This window comes from Mobula hypostoma, chromosome 18 (assembly GCF_963921235.1).
Source record: "Mobula hypostoma chromosome 18, sMobHyp1.1, whole genome shotgun sequence".
Lineage (NCBI taxonomy): Eukaryota > Metazoa > Chordata > Chondrichthyes > Myliobatiformes > Myliobatidae > Mobula > Mobula hypostoma.
Window position 1 is genome coordinate 58127338 of NC_086114.1, and position 23171 is coordinate 58150508.

The 23171-nt window shown below is 45.5% G+C and overlaps 1 protein-coding gene across 4 annotated transcripts in view; it reads left to right on the plus strand.

Moving 5' to 3' along the window:
- Window positions 1–23171, plus strand: part of dapk2b (death-associated protein kinase 2b) — a 161634-nt gene that overhangs the window by 66856 nt on the left and 71607 nt on the right. For 3 of the 4 annotated variants that reach the window (XM_063070947.1, XM_063070946.1, XM_063070949.1), the window contains one exon: window positions 21803–22024. In XM_063070947.1, the coding sequence (XP_062927017.1) occupies window positions 21803–22024 (222 nt within the window). Of the gene's footprint in view, window positions 1–17347; window positions 17506–21802; window positions 22025–23171 lie in introns of those variants that run through there. The other variant, XM_063070948.1, reaches the window with a different exon arrangement.

The window sequence follows — 23171 nt, forward strand, 5'->3', positions numbered from 1 at the left end:
TCCTTCAGAATCGACCGGTCATGTGTAGTGCATGAACATCAAGTGTTATCATTAGTTATTGCTGCCTGAAGCTGAATTAATTACATAAAAGTCGATTTGTCAGCTATGAGTTAATTTCACGTTTGGCTGGTCGGTAGTAAGTTAACTCATCTCCATGTCAGGTCAATCTTATATGCTGCTATTGCCAGAAATAAAATGAGGATTATAATCTCCGGGCAATTTCTGTCCAACCAAAAGATTTTGACTTTGACTCCTTCTCACATGTAAAATTGTTAGAGAGCCTGAAAGGACTGTGAACCACACTATTGGGTGATGCTCTCTCTCGAGATTCGGTCATTGATTACTGATTGTATGTCTGGCAGATTTTGAGGGCTGTGTTGCTATGTGAACCAACTTTTCTGCACTCTTTCACCACTAAAGCAAATCAACAGAAGGCTGAAGTATAAATCCTATGCAGTGCTTTGTCCATTTACTGCTGGGCACTTTGAATCTTTATTTATATAGCATCTTTCATTATTAATGTGTTAAATGCATCAATAGAAGTCTTGTACCCTGCTTCTGAAATTCAGTTTTGTCCGTGTCAATGGATTTGAATTTCAGTGGCAGAATGTAACCTAAAGGAATTTGTACAGTGCGTTTCACTGTACCAAAGTCTGATACTACAGCATTAAATAACTGGCCAGAATTGTTAGAAGCATTGTTGTAATGATGAAACGCCCTTCCATACCTGCTGAAATTTCAAAGTGCTATCCAGCACTGAGTTAAAGATTTATCACGTGCACATCGAGACATTGAAACACACAGTGAAATGCCTCTTTTGTGTCAACAACCAGCACAGTCTGAGGGTGTGGAGGGGGCAGCCCGTAAGCGTCGCTATACTTCTGGTGCCAACACAGTTTGCCCACAACTCAGGAACCCTAACTTGTACACCTTTGGAATGTGGGAGGAAACTGAAACAACCAGAGGAAACCCAAAAGGCCGTGGGGAGAAAGTATAAACTCCTCACAGACCGGCGGCAGGAACTGAACCCAGATCGCTAGTGCTTGAAGTGTTACGTTAACATACCGTGCAGTAGAACCTTACTATTGAATCGTGGAGCTTAATAAGGTTGAACTCGTTGGCTTGTATTCGTTTGCACCTGGATTTGAAAATCAGTGTCTGTGAAGAGGTTAAATATGTGCCAAATAATTTCCATTCCTCTTAATGGTTAGGATTGGGCTACCTTATAAATGTGATTAACTTGGCAAATGTACAGTTTTGGTTTAAATCTTGGCAGCTAAATAAAGAATCTATGTTGGATTTCAAGAATGTTTCGAGAGCCTGTTTAAGCGACACTGATGCAGGGGGTCTGGTATGTGATATACTGCGTCCAGCTTGTAAAAGAATCAATAATGACCTACAAAAACGTCTAACAGTGAAAAGTACCCCTTTTCAGTTAAGTTATATAATCAAATTCTACAGCAGAAATGTTTGGAATGCTTTCCTGCTCTGCAAGTTGCATCAAACAGGCTGTCTGTGTGGTGAGTTGTCCCAGTATGTGAGCTTAATATTTCCTCTTTGTGGGGGCCTGCTTCCTTCCCCTATCGCTCTTCACAGACCAGGGCACAGGTGGTACAGAAACTTTCTGAACTTTCTTTAAAGATTAAACTTTTATTTATTTAAAAAATCCAAATGAAGCAAATTAATTAACAGGGTAGACGGACAGGGTGTTTGACAAGACAAGTGGAAGAATGAATGGAGATGGTATCACAAGAAGGAATTGAGTACAAATGTTTGTACCCAAAGTGGGGGCCGGGTGAGAGTGTGGGGCCCTAGCCTGCAAGGGGAACAATTTAACACACCTACGTAAAACATGGTTGTGACTTTTGGAAAAGATGCCCTGCCAGGGTATAAATGTTTGTGTTAATCAACCTTAATTGAAATTGTATTTGACTTGCAGAAAAGCCAGTTTACAGACAGTTCTCAGGAACAGAACCATTTGAATGTGGGTCTGAAGATTTTTGTCTAAACATGGCGTAGTTTGAATGATTGCTTGCATTTTTTTTTTGCAAGTTTACCTGGGTTTTTTTGCATGTTTATAAGGCACCCATGAACTTTATCTTCAATTTATTTATGACCATTTGGATAGCAGGCCATGTACATAATCTTGAGGAAATCTGGAGGAAAACACACAGAGGATGCAGAGGGGGATCAAAAAGGCAAGGAAAGAGGACCAGGTCGAGACAACAGAGACTCATGGAGAAGAGGAGTAATAAAATGGATGAGTTGACGGCGCTAGCCAGGAGTCAGAGAACATTTCGGGAGAGCAGTGTTATGTGTTCTACTGAAACATGGCTGCACGTGGACATACCCGACCAAATCTTTTCTATGGAGAGCTTCGAGACCGCTTGGGCTGACCAGAAGTGCACTGAGAGTGGTAAGCGTAAAGGAGTTGGGGGCTTGCTGTTGTGGTTAACAACGGATGGTGCAATCCTGGTCATATCACGATCGAGGAACATGCTCGTAGCCCGGATATTGAACTTTTTGCTGTTGGACTCCGGCCATATTCCACCGAGATACAACACTGGGCGTCACGGGAGGTTGTTCCTGCCTGTGGCCATTGAACTTTGCAGCTCCTCCCATGGAGGGTCAGACACCCTGAGCCAATAGGCTAGTCCTGGACTTATTTCCATCCGGCATAGTTTGCATTTTGTTGTTTGATTGTTTGTGGTTTTTGTATTGCTATATTTATGCTCTATTCTTGGTTGGTGCGGCTGTAACGAAACTCAATTTCCCTCGGGATCAATAAAGTATGTCGATGTCTATGTCTAATCTTCATAGGCAAGCAGTGCTTTAGGGGTGATAATGGAGTTGGTTTAAGAGTTCCCTGCCAATAAACAGGGCAGGTAGATAGTGGGGAAACCAGGGTCATGTTATACACGAGGAAGGATACGTGGACTGTCTCTTTGTGCGGGAACAGGTAAGTACAGGGAGGCCCAGCGGCTGGGGCTGGGGGGAGACCTGCTCGGAACCACTTGTGATCTGTCTCATGATTGTGAATGAGGAGGTGGGACTGCAAAAATAAGGGGCAGATCATTGAAAACTGAGATGTGGAGAAATGTCTTCTCACAGAGGGTAGCGAATCCCTGGAATATTCTGCTCCCGAGGGTAGTGGAGGCCAAATTATTAGATACAAGATGGAGATGGATAAATATTCCAAAGATCGAGAAAATGAGGGTGACAGGACACAGAAGTGGAGTTGAGGGCAGCATAGATCAGCCATGGTCACATTGGATGATGGAGCAGACTAGAACCTACTCCTCTTTCTGTATCTTGTGTTCTTTGTGTCCCTTTTTGCCGCATTAGCCCCTGGTGGGCTGCTGATGGTGGCGGGGTTGGGCACCTCACAAGGACATAGATTGGAGGGCTCTACAGTTTTCGGTTATCCTATGCAAGCAACACTATAGAACGGGAATGCACCTGAACCTTAGCCCAACCTCATGCACGGTGTTGCTTCCAACATACAGTCATAGAGCACAACAGCACAGAAACAGGGCATTTGACCCATCTAGTTCGTGCTGACTTGTTCTTCCGCCTAGTCTAACTTTCATGCATAGCCCCATATACCCCTCTCATCTGAGCTTCTCTTAAACGTTGCATTCACCACTTCCGTCGGCCGCCCGTTCCACACTCGCACCTTCCTCCGAGCGAAGAAGTTCCCTCTCGGATTCCCATTAAAATCTTGAAACCAATCATTGTGAAGCATCAGCTTGCTGTCAGCAGAGCAGAAACGATTCTGCTCGCGTATCAGAATGGTGGCAAAGTTTTGATCTTAGCACTTCGAGACCTGGCCATTCAGACGATGGTGCTGAGTACAGGGCACAACAGCACTGGAGAACCTTGCTTGGTGTAACCACAGTGAATCTAGCATGCTAACTACTGATAACAGAGGAGATAATCGATTCTCTGCCTCTTGGTTTCAGTTGAATAGAAGCGGTGGGTGCCCAGTAGCAGAATGAGACATTTGTGTGGGCGGGGCATCTAATAGGGAGACACAGCAGCAACAAAGAGTGACTCCCTAATCACTCTGAGTCAGCGGCCGTGTCCAGCAGCTGTAGATCTCTTGGGCTGGAAGAGCTAATTCACAGGTGTGGGTGGGCAATGCAAGTTGTCAAATGTTTAACAGTCCACAGAATACAATGGCTGTGCTCCTCAAAATCTCAGAGCTAATTGAAGTCAATTATAGTTTACCCTATTTGCCTCAACTAGGATAGTGTGATAAAGACACGTGCACTGAGAAACAGCACCCAACTGTAACTGCTTCTATGCTTTAGGCTGCACTCTATCACTACACCCATTTCAACAGGTCAGATAATGGGGCTGTGATTCTGGCAAGAGGTGAGCTGCCAACCCACCAGCTGAAGGAATGATCGCAAGGCAGTCTGCAAGTTAGCCAATCTACTGGATGGCATCCACTTTGTATGAAGACCCAGCAAAGTGACCAGCACTCTGAGGAAGGTGATGCACCCATTACTGAGACTTGTCTTGTGTTGCTGGACTGTCAGCCCTGCTTTCTCAAGTGCTTGTGGAGCTGTTCAATGCAGATGCCAATCTCTTGTGGGAAGAAGATTGTCATCGGCATACTGAAGTAAACAGGAAGGTTGAAAAAAAAGCTCTTCAAGGCTTCAGCTGTAGTCTTGTCACAGAAGGTGCACATTATGAGACCTTGCAGAGAGCACATTCACAATCTTCAGTGAAAACAAGTTAAAGTTGACCTTTGCGTGCAAAATGCTGGAGGAACTCAACAAGTCAGGCAGCATCTATGGAGATGGAATAAACAGTTGATGTTTAAGGCCCAGACTCTTCATCAGGACCCGGCCTGAAAAGTTGATTCTTTATTCCTCTCCATGGATACTGCCTAACATGCTGAGCTCCTCCAGCATTTGTCTGTGTTGCTGAAGATTTCCAGCATTTCAGCATTTCTTGTGTCCTCAATTGATCTTCTTGTACCTTTGGCTTTCTTGAGAATTCATTGAAAATACCCAGTGTGAAGGTGTCTGTGCAGCCACTCGGGGTTTTTGGAAGTAAATCTGTGATATCTCAAACCACTGGAACGTGTGGAAATAACTAATTAATCTATTGGTGATCAATACTTAGCTGCCACAGCAGCCTGGCTTTCTGACTGGCCACATTGGGGAAATGGTGAAGGGACCTTAGTAAACAACATCTGCTTTACCAGTACCACCTCAGTGTATCAGAGGTTTGCTGTGCTATCAGGACCAAGACCTCATGGGAGAACAGCTGTTTCACTTCCTTGAGTTCAGTTTTTGCTAGTTTATTATGAGGCCATTCAGCCTGTTAGATCAATACTTGTTCCCAACAAAGTGGTCCTATCAGTCTCCCTCCTGTTCCTTATTTCCTTCTGTTTCCCATCAGCTTCCTCTTTTTCTCCTCATCACCAGAGGTGATTATCAGAAACTAATTAACCCACCAGTTTGTCTTTGGGATGTGGGAAGAAACTGGAGAACCCAAGGAAATCCATGTGGACATGCAAATTCCACAGAGATCACATTTTGAGGAGCCAGGATGGAACTCCGCTCGCAACAATTCTGAGGCAGCAGTACGTTGCTGTCATCATTTTTGTTGTTCAAGAACTCTCCAGAAACTACATCTGCTCATGTCTCTGGCCATCAAACTTATCCCTGTCCTTTATCAGCCAACTCAATCACTGCCCCATGACCTCCGAGCACAAAACTCCCGGTGACCTTAGCGCACTGCGTGGTGATATCAGCCGGCAATGAGGCCAGGATCTGAAATCCCTGAGTGGCCCTTTATGATGCAAGAAAGATGTCCTGTGTAACTTGCAGGACTCAGTGATGGAATCCCACTGTAGAGAGGCAACACTTTCCTGGAGTTGAGTTGTTTTTAGCAGTGGAACAAAAGTTCATTAACATTAATCCTTGGCAGCCTTAATAATTAAGAGTGTAGACTGTTATTCTTCCAAGTCCGTCACAGTGGAGAGGGGACACCACTGATCCTGAGGAAGAGGGGGAGCAGGTCATCTTTGGGAGGGTGACCATGAGACCACAGGATCAGTGGTAACAGACTCGGCTTCCTCTCCCAGACAACTGCCTCCACCTTCACGCCTCTGTGGCCTGAAGCTGGGTTCAGGCAGACTCAGACCTGTTTCTGCAGGGCGACTGTTGCAGCAGTCACAGGCGGTGCGAGAGCTGCCAACCACAGCTTTGTGGTGTTGACCCGCTAATGGTAGCCAGCTGTGAGTTCTAGGACGTCAGCCGGAATATGCCGCTAGTCACGCCTGCTGTATCACGAGCCAGCAGCAAGAGACCACTTAGAACAGTGGTGTTAAAACCCACAAAGTGGTGAGAATGCCCTGCAGTTCCCTCACTCATCCAAGTACATCATGAGTCCACTCTGTCCATAGCAGAGGCTTCTGGTGGGACCTTGACTGGCAATTTGCAAACCCTGATAAAAGTCAATGCTATTCATTCTCAATCACACAAGCTTTCTCCCATGTCCCCAGAGTACGAGCCTACCCATCAGCGCCATTAGTACCGTTAGGGCTGGAGAGCACAGAAGCAGTCCTTCAGGCTAACTTATCCGTGCTGACCAGAATGGCCAACTAAGCTGTTCCAGTTTGACTCTCATCTCTAAATCTTTCCTGTCCATTTACCTTCTCTGGAGTTCTTAAACCATCAGTTGTTTGGGGTGTGGATGGTCTTTAGGAGCATGGACTGCTGGCAGGTTGAGGGATGTGTGGTAACTATGATCATCCCTTTGCACAGTGTTTGATCCCCCTTTCCCATCTCAGCTGTGCTCCGGGGTGACTGCGTGGGCTGGAGGTGACTCGTTTGTCCCTCCACTGGTTTCATAAACCGTGCCAACTGACTGTAATTTACCCTCTCATTCCCACAGGCAGCACCTCTACTCCTGCCCAACACCAAAAACACCGTCTCATTGTTGACTTTGTGTAAGCAGCAAACACTGGGGAAAAAAAAAATCAACAGGTCAGGCAGCACCTGTGGGGAGAGAGAGACAGTCAACTTCCAACAAAGTGTCTCGGAGCAAAAACATTAACAGCTTCCCTTTCCACGGATATGTCTGACCACGCACCAGAGAAAATCACAGCTGCTGGAAATCCAAAGCGACACACACAAAATGCTGGAGGAACTCAGCAGGCCAAGCAGCATTTACAGAAAAGATTAAACAGTCAAGGTTACACTTTCAGTACGCTGGATGAACTCAGCAGGTCGGACAGCATCAGTCAGAAACAATGAGTTGACGTTTCGGGCCGGAACCCTTCGTCAGGACTGAAGAATGAAAGATGAGGGAGGATTTGAAGAATGCTTGTAGCATCAGTTGATAGACCAGTAATTTGAAAGACAAAGGGGTGGGGGAGGGGAAGCATTGACATCATAGCCCTGAAAACAATGGGTGGAAAACAACTTCCGGTAATTCCCTCCCCCTTCCTTCCTCTATCCCTATTTCACTCTGCCCCCTCCCCCAGCTCCCTCATGGTTCCGCCTCCTTCTTCTACCACCCATTGTTTTCAGGGCTATGACCTCAATGCTTCCCCTCCCCCACCCCTTTGTCTTTCAAATTACTGGTCTATCAACTGACGCTAAAAGCATTCTTCAAATCCTTCCCCATCTTTCATTCTTCAGTCCTGACGAAGGGTTCCGGCCCGAAACGTCAACTCATTGTTTCTGACTGATGCTGCCCAACCTGCTGAGTTCATCCAGCGTACTGAAAGTGTTGCTTTGATCTTTTACAGCATCTGCAGGTTATTTTGTGTTTACAAACAGTCAATGTTTTGGGACGAGACCCTTCATCAGGACTGGAGAAAAAAGATGAGAAGTCAGAGTAAGAAGGTGGGAGGAGGGGAGGAAGAAATACAAGGTGGTAGGTGATAGTGAAACCGGGAGGGGTGAAGGAAAGAGCTGGGAAGTGGAATGGTGAAAGAGATGAAGGGCTGGAGAAAGGAGAATCTGATAGAGGACAAAAGTCCATGAAAAGAAGAAGAGGAGGAGGAGCACCAGAGGGAGGTGATGGGCAGGTAAGGAAATGAGGTGAGAGAGGGGATTGGGAATGGGGAATGGGGGGGTGGTCAATTTCTGGAAATCGATGTTTATGCCATCAGGTTGGAGGCTATTCAGACGGAATATAAAGTGTTCTTCCTCCAACCTGAGTGTGACCTCATCACGGCAGTAGAAGTGGTCTCTCTATCTACGTTGGATCTCACCAATATACAGGAGGCCGTACTGGACACAGTATACGACTCCAACAGACTCACGGGTGAAGTGTCGACTCACCTGAAGGGACTGTTTGGGGCCCTGAATGGTAGTGAGGGAGGAGGTGTAGGGGCAGGTGGGGCACTTGTTCCACTAGCAAGGATAAGTGCCAGGAGGGAGATCAGTGGGGAGGGACGAATGGACAAGGGAGTTGTTTAGGGAGTGATACTGCGGAAAGCAGAAAGTGGGGAGAGGGAAAGATGTGCTTAGCGGTGGGATCCCGCTGGAGATGGGGGTAATTCTCTGTGCTGGTACAGAGGCTGATGGGATGATAGGTGAGGTCAAGAGGAACTCTGTCCCTGGTGGGGTGGGGGCAGACATGCGTAAAATGGAAGCGATGCAGGTGAGGGCAGTGTTGATGGTGAAGGAAGGGCAGACCCTTTCTTTGAAGGAGGAGGTCATCTCCTTAGTTCTGGAATGAAAAGCTTCATCCTGAGAGCAGATGAGGTGGAGATGGAGGAGCTGGGAGAAGGGGATAGCATTTTTTTTCCCAAGTAGCAGGCTGGGAAGAGGTATAGTCCAGGTAGCTGTGAGAATCTGTGTTTATAAACAATATCAATAGATGAGGTATCTCCAGAGATAGAGACAGAGAAATTGTGAAAGGGGAGGGAAGTGTCAGAAATGGACCAAGGCGGGTTGGAAGTTGGAGGCAAAGTTGATGAAATCAGTGAGCTCAGCATGGGTGCAGAAGCAGCACCAATGCAGTCGTCAATGTAGCATAGGAAGAGTTGGGGAGTAATATAGTGTAGGCTTGGAACACAGACCGTTCTACATAGCCGACAAAAAGGCAGACATAGCTGGGACCCATGCGAGCGCCCATGGCCTCGCCTTTTGTTTGAATGAAGCAGGAGGAGTCGAAGGAGAAAGTCTTGAGAGTGAGGATCAGTTTGGCCAGGTGGAGGAGAGTGGTGGTGGAGGGGAACTGGTTGGGTCTGGAGTCTAGAAAGAAACAGAGACCTTTGAGGCTTTCCTGATTTGGGGGGGTGGTGGGAATGAAGGTGTATAGGAACTGAAACTTCATAGTGAAAATAAGAAGATCAGGGCCAGAGAACTTGAAATCATTAAAAAGATCAAGCGTGCGAGATGTCACGAATGTAGGTAGGAAGGGACTGAACCAGGGGAGGGGGGAGTTGATAAACTGAGTTGAATTATGCAGATACAAGTTTGGTGGGACAGAAACAATGAGTCTACTTGGACAGGCAGGTTTGTGGGTCTTAGGAAGGAGTTAGAAATGAGAGGTGAACTATGAGGTTAGTGGCAGTGGTTGGGAGATCCCCAGAGTTAATAAGGTTGGTGATGATGTGGGAGACAAATGCCTGGTGCTCCTTAGTGGGGTCCGGTTCAAGAGGAAGTGTCTGAGAGTTGTTGCCTAGCCTCAGCAAAGTAGAGGTCAGTCCAGCAGACTACTACAGCACCCACTTATCTGTGGTTCGATGGTGAAGTTAGGATTAGTGCAGAGAGAATGGACAGCCGAGTGTTCGGAAGGAGTGAGGTTGGAATTGGAGAGAGGAATGGTGAAGTTGAAATGGTTGATGTCCCATCAGCAGTTGGCAATGAAAAGATGCAGAACAGGCAGAAGACCAGAGCAGGGTGTCCAGGAAGAGGAAAAGGGTTGAAGACAGAAGAAAGGGTCAATGGTGCGGGTTGGAGAGTCCTTGACAAAGAAGGTATGCCTGACCTGCTGGTTCTTCCAATATTTTCCAATTTATTTCAGGCTTCTGGCATCTGCTCTTTTTTTGATTTTCTCTCACTGTTTATGAAGCAGCAGAATTATTTCTGAGTATTGTCCCTTTCCGGAGAGTGAGAGGTTTTGTGCTGCTCTGACTCAAGGCTCCCATAGCACACTGTAACCTAACATCTTGTGTATGCGATTCACTGTCTTGCTTGAGTATCTGTTCTTGTTTGCTTACCCGCAAATAACATGAAATATTTATATGCACTCCGGCACCTTGGAGTACAGCTTCTGTAATTTCTATATCTATCTCTGCGTCTATTTTGGTCTTAACCCTCCATGTAAGCTTTGAATACCAGCACATCCTATTCTTCCTTTGTCTTAACTCTTCACTGGTGTGAACCCTTAAATACATGTCTAAAACTCCCACACATTTCTTCTAGAGGTTTTGGTATGTGTGACTCTTTCCCCACTCTCCCCAACCCCCCCATGCTATTTTTTCTCAGAGACTGCTTACCACCATGATGTGCCAATATTAGTGACTCGCGTTTCACCTTTAAATTGCGCACAACCACTTCCACTCTAAGGAGGAAGTTTAAACCAGAGGAGTTCTGCTTAACTAATGTGCCCCCCTTCGACCTCCCTCCTGGGGGGGGAGGTGCGAGGGCTGCCTCCCACAGGACTTTAAAGCAAAACCCACTCTGACCTCTCGAGAGTGGTTCCAGTGATGCTGTGGTATCTCTGTATGGGAGAAAAAAAAGTTTCCTTTCCTGCCCAGGGTTTTGTATTGTTAAACCCCATCAATTGTTATGAACAAACTTACATTAGCTCATATTTCTTTTCCTGTAAATTCCACCCTACCGTCAGGATCTATCAGGATTGAGCAGTTTTATTGGTTCACAACAAAATGACTGTTGCTATAATTACCACAGTGCATTATACAGACCAGACACGTGACCTGTAGCACTTCCCTGGGTGAATTATTCAGTTTAGACAGTGACAGGGAGACTGCTGTGTGTCCCCAGTGGGCAACGGTATTCTTTTAAATTTAATCTGTGCTAAGCCAAGGCCAGCAAGAAGCATGTATTTTCTGGACAGCTGCCTCCTCCTTACCTCTTCCTGCATAAACTTTACAATCTAATTTCGAGGTGTTGGTGAATGTTCCCTGCCCAGCACTGTCAACCAGCCTCAGCCCATTGATGATCTAGCTGAAAACAAATGTAACTCCAAATAACTCCACGCAAACATGAGGAATTCTGCAGATGCTGGAAATTCAAGCCACACACATCAAAGTTGCTGGTGAACACAGCAGGCCAGGCAGCATCTCTAGGAAGAGGTTTCAGGCCGAGACCCTTCATCAGGACTAATTGAAGGAAGAGTGAGTAAGAGATTTGAAAGTGGGAGGGGGAGGGGGAGATCCAAAATGATAGGAGAAGACAGGAGGGGGAGGGATGGAGCCAAGAGCTGGACAGGTGATTGGCAAAGGGGATATGAGAGGATCATGGGACAGGAGGTCCGGGGAGAAAGACAAGGGGGAGGGGGGAAAACAGAGGATGGGCAAGGGGTTTAGTGAGAGGGACAGAGGGAGAAAAAGGAAAGTGAGAGAAAGAATGTGTGTATATAAATAAATAACAGATGGGGTACGAGGGGGAGGTGGGGCATTACTGGAAGTTTGAGAAGTCAGTGTTCATGCCATCAGGTTGGAGGCTACCCAGACCGGAATATAAGGTGTTGTTCCTCCAACCTGAGTGTGACTTCATCTTTACAGTTGAGGAGGCCATGGATAGACATATCAGAATGGGAATGGGACGTGGAATTAAAATGTGTGGCCACTGGGAGATTCTGCTTTCTCTGGCGGACAGAGTGTAGGTGTTCAGCAAAACAATCTCCCAGTCTGCGTCGGGTCTCACCAATATATAGAAGGCCACATCGGGAGCACCGGATGCAGTATATCACCCCAGCAGACTCACAGGTGAAGTGTCTCACAGGTGAGTCACAGCCGACTCACAAATAACTCCACCCTGATTCGGTCTATAGTAGGTTAGTTTAAAGGCTAGTAATCTAGAGACCGGAGTTCAAATCCAGCCCTCTGGAATTTAAATTTGGTTAGTAATCTGGAATTTAGTTGGGGTGGGTTGTGGGAATACTGTGTGTATCCTTCATGATTTTATATGCCTTCATGAGGCTGGTAGGGTGGATGGATGGATGGATAACATCCATTAGTCTCGCGAGACCATGGATCTGCGCCTGGAAAGTCTTGCTTCAGTCTCTCCAGGACATAGGCCTGGGCAAGGTTTTATGGAAGACTGGCAGTTACCCAAGCAGCAGGTCTCCCCTCTCCACAACACCGATGTTGTCCAAGGGAAGGGCAGGGGCCGATACAGCTTGGCACCAGTGACGTCGCAGGAGTTGCCAGAACGAGGTTGAAGGCAATGTCAGACTGCCTTAGGGACTCCAGCTCCGGATTTGTCCTCAGGGTTTACTCCCGAAGCCTTTCCCATGAGTGGGTATGGCCGCAAGGCAGCGGAGGTTTGAAATCAGAGTTTTCCCTTTTATATGGACTGCCTTCCCAGGATGACGAGCTTCATCTACCTGAAGCACTGGTTTTAAGGTGCCAGGACCCGCCTTCGCCCCTTCTCCCGTCAGTAGAAACAGTTCCGCCGGGCTTAGAGGCTAAGCCACACGAGAAGGCCAGGAGTTGGATTTGGTGGTGATACAACTCTACCATATGATGTGTTAGGCGCCCCTTCCCTCCGCTAGCTCGCAGGTTACTCTTGGCAAGATGTAGCACCTGCTTTGTCCCCCACCCTGATCAGGGTCACATGAAGCCACTGGAGCAGCTGGTGCCTATCACAGGTCCTGGTTATGCGACCACTGACGCCAGGCAGACAATCTCTGAAGAGTATTGATAATGGCTGGGGTCACCATCTTGTAAAGACACTGCCCCGAAGAAGGCAACACCAAACCATTTCTGTGGAAAAATTTGCCAAGAGCAATCATGGGCGTGGAAGTATCATGATTGTCTATGTCATATGACACGGCACATTAACAAAAGAATGAAGTATAATATTGCCTCTCATTTTCCTTTGCTCCAACGACAAAAATCCCAAACTGCTCAACCTCTGTCAATAACTCAATCCCTCGAGGCCTGGCAACTTGTTGGTAAATCTCTTCTGCATGCATTATGCAGTGAAAGTCCTCAGCAACAGGAGAGAATCTAATCACCTATCCCTGCCGTTCAGTGACACTGCCCATCACCATGAATATCCTGGGAGTCATCATCGAGCAGGAGCTTAGCCAGTGATTAAAAGACAATGGTTGTGGGAGCAAGTGGTGGCTAGGTGTAGTGTGGTGATGATTACTTGTATCCTGACAGGGTGCAAGACCTGAGCATGAGTACTTGTCCCTTGCCTGTTGACTACAGCACCAAGAAGCTCAACTCAGCCCGCTCCATCAGCAGTAATGTTCATATATGTTATATGGGTGTTGGCCCAAAGTTGCTTCATTATGTTCCATCTGCAAAATACACAGCAGTTACTCGCCCAGGTTACTGACAGGACCTCCTGCAACTGAAGCCTCTATTATCAACGAGGACAAGGGCAAAGCACACGTGGAAGGAGCACTGGAAATATACCACTGTCCCTCGATCATCATTGTGTCAAACTCCTGGAACACTGTTGGAGCATCCTAACCAGGAAGACTGCAGCAGGTCAGAATAGCAACTCAACGCCTTCTTGAGGCCAATTTTGGGTGATAAATGCTGCCCCTTGTTGGGACCCTTCCTTATCGCAGGCCTCGTGGTGTGCTTGTCTTGTTTCTCCAGAGGAAGTGTATATCAGGATGCAAATTGTTGCCTTGGGATCTCTACTGATATCCATCTGTTAAAGCATTTAAGGTTTAAAAAAAGAATGCTGTTTCAGCATCCTTCACCATTTCCTCCCTACTCACAATAGCCTGATCATTACTATTATGTTACTGAGTTGATACTTTCCCCAACACTTTTAAACTGTACACGTACCAGCTGATCTATAGCCTAACTTTATTAGGGGAGGGGAGGAGAAGATGGCGGCGCGACGCAGCACACGCAGCCGCTCCGAAATGATATTGTATTTGTAAGTAGGATGCCGTGCACAATCCTGATTTGATGGAGACAGACGTGAGAAGCACGGAGGAATGGAGGAACATCTGGAGAAACTTCTGAAATGCCCGCTTCGCTGCCGCTGCTACTGTGCAATCGAGAATCTCCGGAGGGGAAGGCCCCAAATCCTCGGCTTTGCCTATTGCCTGTGGCCGGGGTCAAAGCGCTCGGCAGAGATGGTGCTCTGTGCTCGGTGTCGGAGGGCTGGTCGGAGGCTCGAAGTTTTCGGACGGACTGAAGAATCAGCTGTGGTCGGGTGCTTCCAGGGTGCCGTATCGGCAAGTTTGCAGCGCTGGAAGCTCACGGCAGGAAGAGAGTTTCTCTTCCTTCTACCGTCTGCATGAGATGATGGGACTTTCAAGAGACTTGGAGACTTTTTTTTACCGTGCCATGGTCTGTTCTTTATCAAATTACAGTATTGCTTTGCACTGTTGTAACTATATGTTATAATTATGTGGGTTTTGTCAGTTTTTTTAGTCTTGGTTTGTCTTGTGTTTCTGTGATATCATTCTGGAGGAACATTATATCATTTCTTAATGCATGCATTACTAAATGACAATAAAAGAGGACTGTGTGCCCTCATAATCTAATCTAATCTAATGCTCTACAGTCGCACATTCTCACCCAAAGAATTAATGAATAACCATTCTCCACACACTTTTCTTTCTCCTTCCCAAGTCACTGACACACAACCTGGTCCTTGCCATTGTCTGGAGGTTGAATGCCATGTGACTTCTGCCTGGGGTTTGGTTGCCCCGTAGACACTCTTTCTACCTGTACCAGAGACCAAAGTTTCTGCAGCCTCTGTTGCTGCATTTCACTCCGGACTGACACCCCTGTAGTAGTAGGTAAATTCCTATACTGGCAGCAGACTATTGGACCTTTGATCCAGAGTTCAAGTTCAAAGTAGATTTATTATCAAAGTACATATATGTCACCATGTACAACCCTGAGATTCATTTTCCTGTGGGCATTCACTGTAAATACAAAGAAACACAATAGAATCAATCAACAAAGGCAGGCAAACAAACAATATGCAAAAGACAACAAGTTGTGCAAATACCAAATCAAACCTAAATAGTAATAATAAATAAACAAATAATAAATATCGAGATCATGAGTTGTAGAGTCCTTGAAAGTAAGTCGATAGGTTGGTTATAAAGTCATTTCAGTTTTGGGGTGCATGAAGTTATCACCTCTGGTTGAAGAGCCTGATGGTTGAGAAGTAATAACTGTTCTTGAACCTGGTGATGTGGGATTAAGGCTCCTGTACCTCCCTCCTGATGGCAGCAGTGAGAAAAGAGCTTGGCTTGGATGGTGGAGGTCCTGGATGATGGATGCTGCTTTCCTGCGACAACACTCCTTGTAAATGTGCTCGATGGAGGGGAGGGATTTGCCCATGATAGACGGGGCTGTGTCCACTTGCAAGTTTCGAAGAAGGTAGAGGTGCTCCGTGCCTTCTTTGTAATGGTATTTACATTCTGGGCCCGAGACAGATTTCTGAAATAGTAACACCGAGGAATTTAAAGTTGTTGTCCCTCTCCACCTCTGATCTTCTGATGAGGACTGGCTCCAGGATCTCCAGTTTCCTGCAGTCAATAATCAACTCCTTGGTTTTGCATGATGAGTGAAAGGTTATTGTTGTGGCATCATTCAACCAGATTTTCAATTTCATTCCTTTCTGCTGATTCGACGCCTCCTTTGATTCAGCCAACAACAATGGTGTCACCAGCAAACTTAGGTACGGCATTAGAGTTGTATCTTGACTCACATAATTATGAAGTGAGTGGAGCAGAGGACAAAACATGTAGTCTGGTGGTGCATCTGTGCAGATGGTGATTGTGGAAGAGATGTTCTGGCCGATCTGAACTGATTAGGTTCTGTAAGTGAAGATCCAGATCCAGAAGTATTGAGGCCTACATCTCGGAGCTTTTTGTTAGTCTTGAGGGGTTGATAGCGTTGAATGCAGAGCTGTAGTCAACGGAGAGCATCCTGATGTACGCAGATTCACTCTTCAGATGTTCCAGGGTTGAGTGAAGAGTCAATAAAATGATATCTGCTGTGGACCTGCATAACAGTAGGCATAGTGGAGCAGAACCAAGTCAGTCCTCAGGCAGGAGTTTTATGTGCTTCATCACCAACCTCTCAAAGCACTTCATCACTCTGGACATAAGTACAACTGGACAATAGTCACTGAGGCAGGTCACCATGTCCTTTTTAGGCACTGGTATAATTGAAGCCTGGTTGAAGCGGGTGGATACTTTACACTGCTAAAGCACGAGGTTAAAGATGCCAGTAAACACTCCAGCCAGCAGATTAGCTCAGGTTTTTAGTTCTTGGCCAGGTACATCGTCTGGGCCAGCGGCTCAGCCTCCTGAAGGATCTTCTCACCTCGGCCTCAGATTGAAATCTCGGGGTTATCAGGGGTTGTGGGAAGGTGCCGCCATGTTCTATCGGTCAAAGGTCCCACCACAGCAGCCAGAAAGTTTAAATATAGGTCATTACATAAGGTTTGTTTATTACCTGAGTGTATAAATCTGAAGTTCTTTAATTTTCTGGGTAGCCATGAAACCAAGAAAGAAAAGAAAGGCCAACATGATCATCAACCCTAACCCTAACCCTCCCCGCAAAGAAAAACAAACAAATAGACGGAAGAAGCACATCAACCCCCAAATCCCTCTTCTTGCACAAAAAATGATCAAAACGGATCAGACACATTGACTCCCAACCCCTCCCCCCCCCATATCCCTCTTCCCAGATAAAAAAAACAAACAAAACAGATGAGGCACATCGACTCCCAAATCCCCTTCCCCGCACAAAAAAACCGAGAAGAGTACAGAGATCAAAATTTTAAAATAATGCATTAAAGGAAACATGCAAGATCATTGTAAAACTCCATGTGATCTACGAATATCCTTCAGGGAAGGAAATCTGCTGTCCTTACTCTGTCTGACTGATATCTGACTCGAGATCTGTATGGTTGACTCTTGATTATCTCTTAGTGCAGGTACAATCACTTTGAGCAATAAAAGGCCCTACAGGAGAGTAAATTTAATAGAAATAAAGTCTCGCTGCCTCCCTTGTCAGGCTTTAAATTTCTCACATCCCCACCCTTTCTGGTCCTTTGACCTTGGCTTGCCCTCAGTTCCTCCACCCCTTTCCTGGACAGTGAATTGCATGTAATCTCGGTTCCCTGACAATAGCAGGTTGAATCTGTGCTCTTTCTCAGCTGCACTGTCAGTCACAGAGGCCGTCAGTGTGCACAATGAGCACTTGGCTCTGGGGCTTGCAGGGAAGAGGCGATTGCCGCCAGTCACTACAGGATTGTCGGGCATTTCTGTGGTTGGCGCATGTAAAGGACTTAAGGGGCTGCTGGACAAGAGCATGAGGAAGAAAGGAATGAGGTGAGAAGATGAGAGATAATTTGTGTGCCTATTGGAACAAGTGCTGTGCTCTGTGCGTTTGTACACTTTGAGATTGGGGAGGGGGGGGTGACTGCATTCTCAGCCACGATTGCATTGTTTATGAGCCACCAAGCACCAGAAGGTAATGTCAGAGAAGACAAATGAAACCTGGATGAAAGACACAAAGTGCTGGAGGAACTCAGCAGGTCAGGCAGATTGTAGGGAAGCAGACAATGTTTCAGAACTATTCACTGTCCATTTATCTTCACAGTCACTGCCTGACCTGCTGAAATCATCCAGCACTTTGCGTGTTGCTGTAGACGCCAACATCCACTGTTTCTCGTACCTCTGTGAAAGCTGTTTGAGCTGTGCTGTTTATTTGTTTGGGCAGATTTGGAGAGAAGGGTGGTGCTGGTCAGAATGTGTACACCATTGGATGCTGGTGGATCTGCTTACTTGTAGTGTGATTTCTCCTGAATCAACTGCCAGGATCCCAGTAACCCATGGAAACTCAAATATTATATTCTGATACTTAGCAAAGATATTAAATGTAGAGACTTATTACTGATTCAAAAGAAAACAGTTGTAGACAAGTGTGTCCCCACAAAATTGTTCAGGGTTTTCTCCAACCAAAAGCCCTGGATGAGCCAAGAGAACCAGGTACGATCTCCAGAAAGCCATCTCACAAGCAAGATGTGGGTTTCAGACTAAACTTGGATTAACGAAGGATGCTCGACAGTTGTGGCAGGACTTGAGTGCCATCACTGCTTATAAAGAAAAATCAACTGACATGGACGACAACAGGGCTTTGCTTCCAGATGAGCTCAATGCCTTCTCTGCTCGCTTTGACCGGGGAGGAACCATCACAAACCCCCACAGTTCCCGATGATCCTGTGATTTCTGTCTCCTAGCCGACGTGCGAGCAGCCTTGAGGAGGGCAAACCCATGGAAAACATCTGGCCCGGACAAGGTACCTGGCCAAGTACTAGCGGACGGTGCTAATCAACCGGCTGGAGTGTTCACTGAGATCTTTAACCTCTCGCTTCAGCAGTCTGAACTGCCAACTGCTTCAAGCAGGGTTCACTTATACCAGTGCCGAAGAAGAATGTGGTGACCCACCTCAATGGCTATTGCCCAGTTGCCCTTGCATCCACGGTGATGAAGTGCTTTGAGAGGCTGGTGATGAAACATATCAACTCCTGCCCGAGAAGTGACTTGGATCCTCTCCTCCACAATTTCCATCAGCACAGGTTTCACGAGGCTATGTGCCTAGCCCCCTACTCCTACGCTTATGACTGTGAGGCTAAGCACGGCTCCAATGTCATATTTAAGTTTGCTGACAGCACCACAAAGGTGAAAAATCAGCATATTGAAAATCTGGCTGAGTGGTGCTACAACAACAACCTCTTACTCAGCAAGACCAAGGAACTGATCATTGACCAGGAGGGGGAAACCAGATGTCCTCATCGGAGGGTCAGCAACCTTAAATTCCTCGGTGTTACCATTTTGGAGGACCTGTCCTCGGCCCAGCACGTAAGCAGAATTACAAGGAAAGCATGGAAGCACCTCTACATCCTTAGGAGTTTGTGAAGATACAGCATGTTATTTAAAACTTTGACAAACTTCTTTAACTGCGTGGTGGAGAGTATATTGACTGGCTGTATCACAGCCTGGTATGGAAATATCAATGACCTTGAATGGAAAATCCCGCAAAAAGTAGTGGGTACGGCCCAGTCCATCCTGGGTAAAGCCCTCCCCACCAGTGAGCTCATCTACGCGAAGTGTTGTCACAGGAAGGCAGCATCCATCATCAAGGACCCCCACCACCCAGATCATGCTCTCTTCTCACTGCTGCCATCAGGAAAAAGGTACAAAAGCTTCAGGATTCACACCACCAGGTTCAAGAACAGTTGTTACTCCTCACCCATCAGGCTCTGAATCATTGAAATGTTCCCACAACCTATGGACTCACTTTCAAGGGCTCTCGATATTTATTGCTTGCTTGCTTATTTATTTATTTATTTATTTGCCTATCTTTTTGCCTTTTGTGCACTGGTTGAATGTGCAAGCTGGTGCAGTCTTTCATTGATTCTATTATGGTTATTATTCTATGACGGATTTATTGAGTATGCCCACAAGAAAATGAATCTCAGGGTTGTATATGGTGACATAAATATACTTTGATAATAAATTTACTTTGATTCAGGATTTTGACCTGAAACATCGATAAATTTTTTGGTCCTGCAAATGCTGCTCCACCCTCTGAGATCCCCCAACAGACTGAATGTTGCTATTAAATGTTGTTTTTTTAAAACACTCAGTTAGTGTAATATGCAATGTTATACAAAGCCTGCATACAATGCTGGAGGAACTCAGCAGTGCCCTGCACTATGGAAAAGAGTCAACAGTTCACACTTCATGCTTGAGTCTTCTTCAGGACTCAATCATCAGGATTCATCTTGGCCCGAAATGTCGACTGTTTGCTCTTTTCCACAGATATTGCTGGCCTGCTGAGTTCCTTCAGCATTTTGTGTGTGTTGATTTGGATTTCTAGCATCTTCAGATTTTCTCATGTTTGTAATTTGCTTTCTAGTTCAGCATTTCTTTACATGTTCTGTGTGTATTACAGCAGGAAACTGGTCAAGAGAAATGTCAGTAATGTGTTTAAGATATTTTTGTTGCTGCAGTCAGGAATAAATCGGTCATTTGTTCACAGTGAAACTGATTTTAATGGTCTCAGGAGTAGCTTCTGCAATCTTGCGTTTGTATTATCCTTCAGTCAAGTATGTAAGATGCAAAAATCAGAGGAACAGGAGGATTAGAGTCACATCAGATTGAAAAGAAAAAGCTTTAAACAGATCTGGGCCCCACCCTCTTCAGCACTTGATAGATGTGAGGAGAGACTGGGTGACCAACCACTTGCTGGAATTGGGCTGGTCACTACTGTCATAAGAAGATTGCCTACCTTCATTTCAGTCAATCACAGGTTCACTCAACCTGTGCTGACAAGATCTCAGGGAAGCCAGCCGAAGATTGAAGATAGGAAGGTGTAAACTCACAAAACCTCCTCGTATCTGTGTGGACCAGGATTGTCACCTTCAGGCTCCAGTGGCTGCACACCTGCACCTGATACACAGTCACGTTCTACACCTCTGACTCAGACTCCAGTGATTTATGAGATTTACTGAACCCCAGTCTGCAGCAGCTCCTGACACGATGCTGGGGCGCCACCACTGTTTGTGCCTGTTCCTCAGGGTCAGCAAAGCACAGGTGTCCGGTTATGCTGCTAGCTTTGATAGATTCCATCATCTTGAGGTAACCGCCTTTTCCAAAAGGCCTATTTTCTGTTATTTAGACTGTGTATAACCAGGAATCCACCAAAAAAAAAATCAGGCGAGTCATTTCTGGAGTAAAATTCTTCAGTATTTTCAAATATCACTTCAGACAAATCCCGCTGCCTGTCCACTGTTCATAGCCCCATGGCTAAAAGTAGGGTCAGTGACCTAAACTTGATATCAAAGCTCAGTTCCCAAGGTCCATCACTCATTTACAAAGGACATTCTTGCATTTTGCTGGATCTTCAGGTGTTACCTCGTCGATGGGTGTTGTCCTGGTCCAAAATAGCTACCTAGCTTCATGCTGAAGTGTGGGAGATGGGGGCCAGAATAACCTTCACCCATCACAGGGCTGACAGAACTTGACAGCCAGCAAAGGACTTTGATTCTGAACACTGCTGACTTCTGATAACATTTTGAGAAAGCTTTGTAGGCGATTGCTGTCACCAGAGTGGCAGTAAACCATTCTGTTGAGCAAGTTGCTACAGAGCTCTGAAGGAGGGCGGCAACAGTGTCATAGAGTTCAGTCCTGTCTGTGTGGAGTTTGCACGTTCTCCATGTGCCTGCCTGGATCTCCGGTTTCCTCCAACATTTCAAAGGTGTGTGGGTTGACTGGGCACAGAAAATTATCCCTAGTGTGTAGGTGAGAGGTGGAATCTGGAGGTAATGTGGGGAGGATTCGTAATGGGAGTAATGTAGGTAATAATATAAAATGGGGAGTCGTGTTTTACACCTAGAACAGGCATTACTGATAATACTGCACTCCCTCAGGCTTGCCATGAAGAATTAAAGTAGACTTTTAGAGTGGGACTTAAACCACACCCCAGACTAATATATGTAATTGTATATCTGTGTGTATATATATATTATAATTATTAGTAACAAATTATTTCTCATCTGTAATTTTAAAATGGGCGTTATTTATAAGTAATTGTGTCTTCTTTATACTTCTGACAATACAGTGGCCAGTTTGCGATTGTGAAGAAGTGCAGCAAGAGAAGTGACGGGCTTGAATACGCAGCAAAGTTTATCAAGAAACGGCAGGTCCGAGCCAGTCGGAGAGGAGTGAGACGCGAGGAAATCGAGCGGGAGGTGAACATCCTGCAGCAAATCCAGCACCCAAATATTATCACCTTACATGACGTCTATGAGAACAAAACTGATGTGGTCCTCATTCTGGAATTGTGAGTAAGAGGATTTCTTTTCCTGCTAATGGGATAACGAAAATCAAAGCAGGAGGATTAGGATTAATTATCCTGAATATTGTGTTGAAATGACTCCCTAAATGTTAAGAATTATTTTGGCTGCTGCTAATTAACTAGTACTTCTCAAGTGTAAGTCTGTGCATCTCTAATTGTTCACATTTTTATGCTTTAATTATTCTTCCTCATCTGTTTAATGCTTGCATTTTTCCAATCTTTCCTATTTCTCTTTCTGTCTCTTTCTTTCCAAAACTATCTACCTGGCATCAGGGTAAGAGGTGGAATACACTATAATGCAAATTCAATAATGAACATTTACATGAGTCTATTCAAAATAATTTAAAAATGAATCACATTTCATTATAAATATATAATAGAGCATTTTCTGCTTTAATTTGTAAATTTAGTCTCCAAATTGTAAATTGGTGTCTTTGGCATATTTCTCCTCCCCGAGTGCAGTTTCCTGCCTCTCTCTGTTGTTCTCCAGTCCTTTCATTAAAGATTCCCCATTAACAGCCCATTTCTTTATCCAGACTATCAACCATGTCATCCAATCTCTGTCTTTATGGGTCAGTGGCCCCATAGTTCAATTACATTTACATTAAGTAATTGTGATTTATTGTTCAAATGTCTTGGCCACACTACAAGCTTTTGCTATCCTACATGGTATTTCTTGCAAACCTCCTCGCTACTGATCCCAATTTGATATTGATAAGATAGGAAAATACAAATGAAGCTGAGAAGCAGAAAGTGAAACATTTTAATCAACACTTCCAATTGATAGTTATCTGAGGCACTAACTCAGGGAGACAGTGCTAAGAAAAAAGACTTAAGATCAGTGGTGAGAGATCTAAAAGGTACATCAGGAGCAGGCTGTTCACAAAAAAAATCTGGTTTTCCAGCCAAGATGATGGCTGAAAACTCCTGTGGCAGAAAAAATGGATGACACTTGATGTCGAGATGATCCAGGTTGAGTGAGCAGAACTGGGACATAACTGCCAAGATTGTGCTCCACGATAAATTAATCATAAAGTATACTCCACCTCGTTTGCCTTTCCTCTCTTTGTGGAGAGTGGTGAAGCACAGATTCATGTCGGTGGATGTGAGCCATGTTTCCGTGAAGCACAGT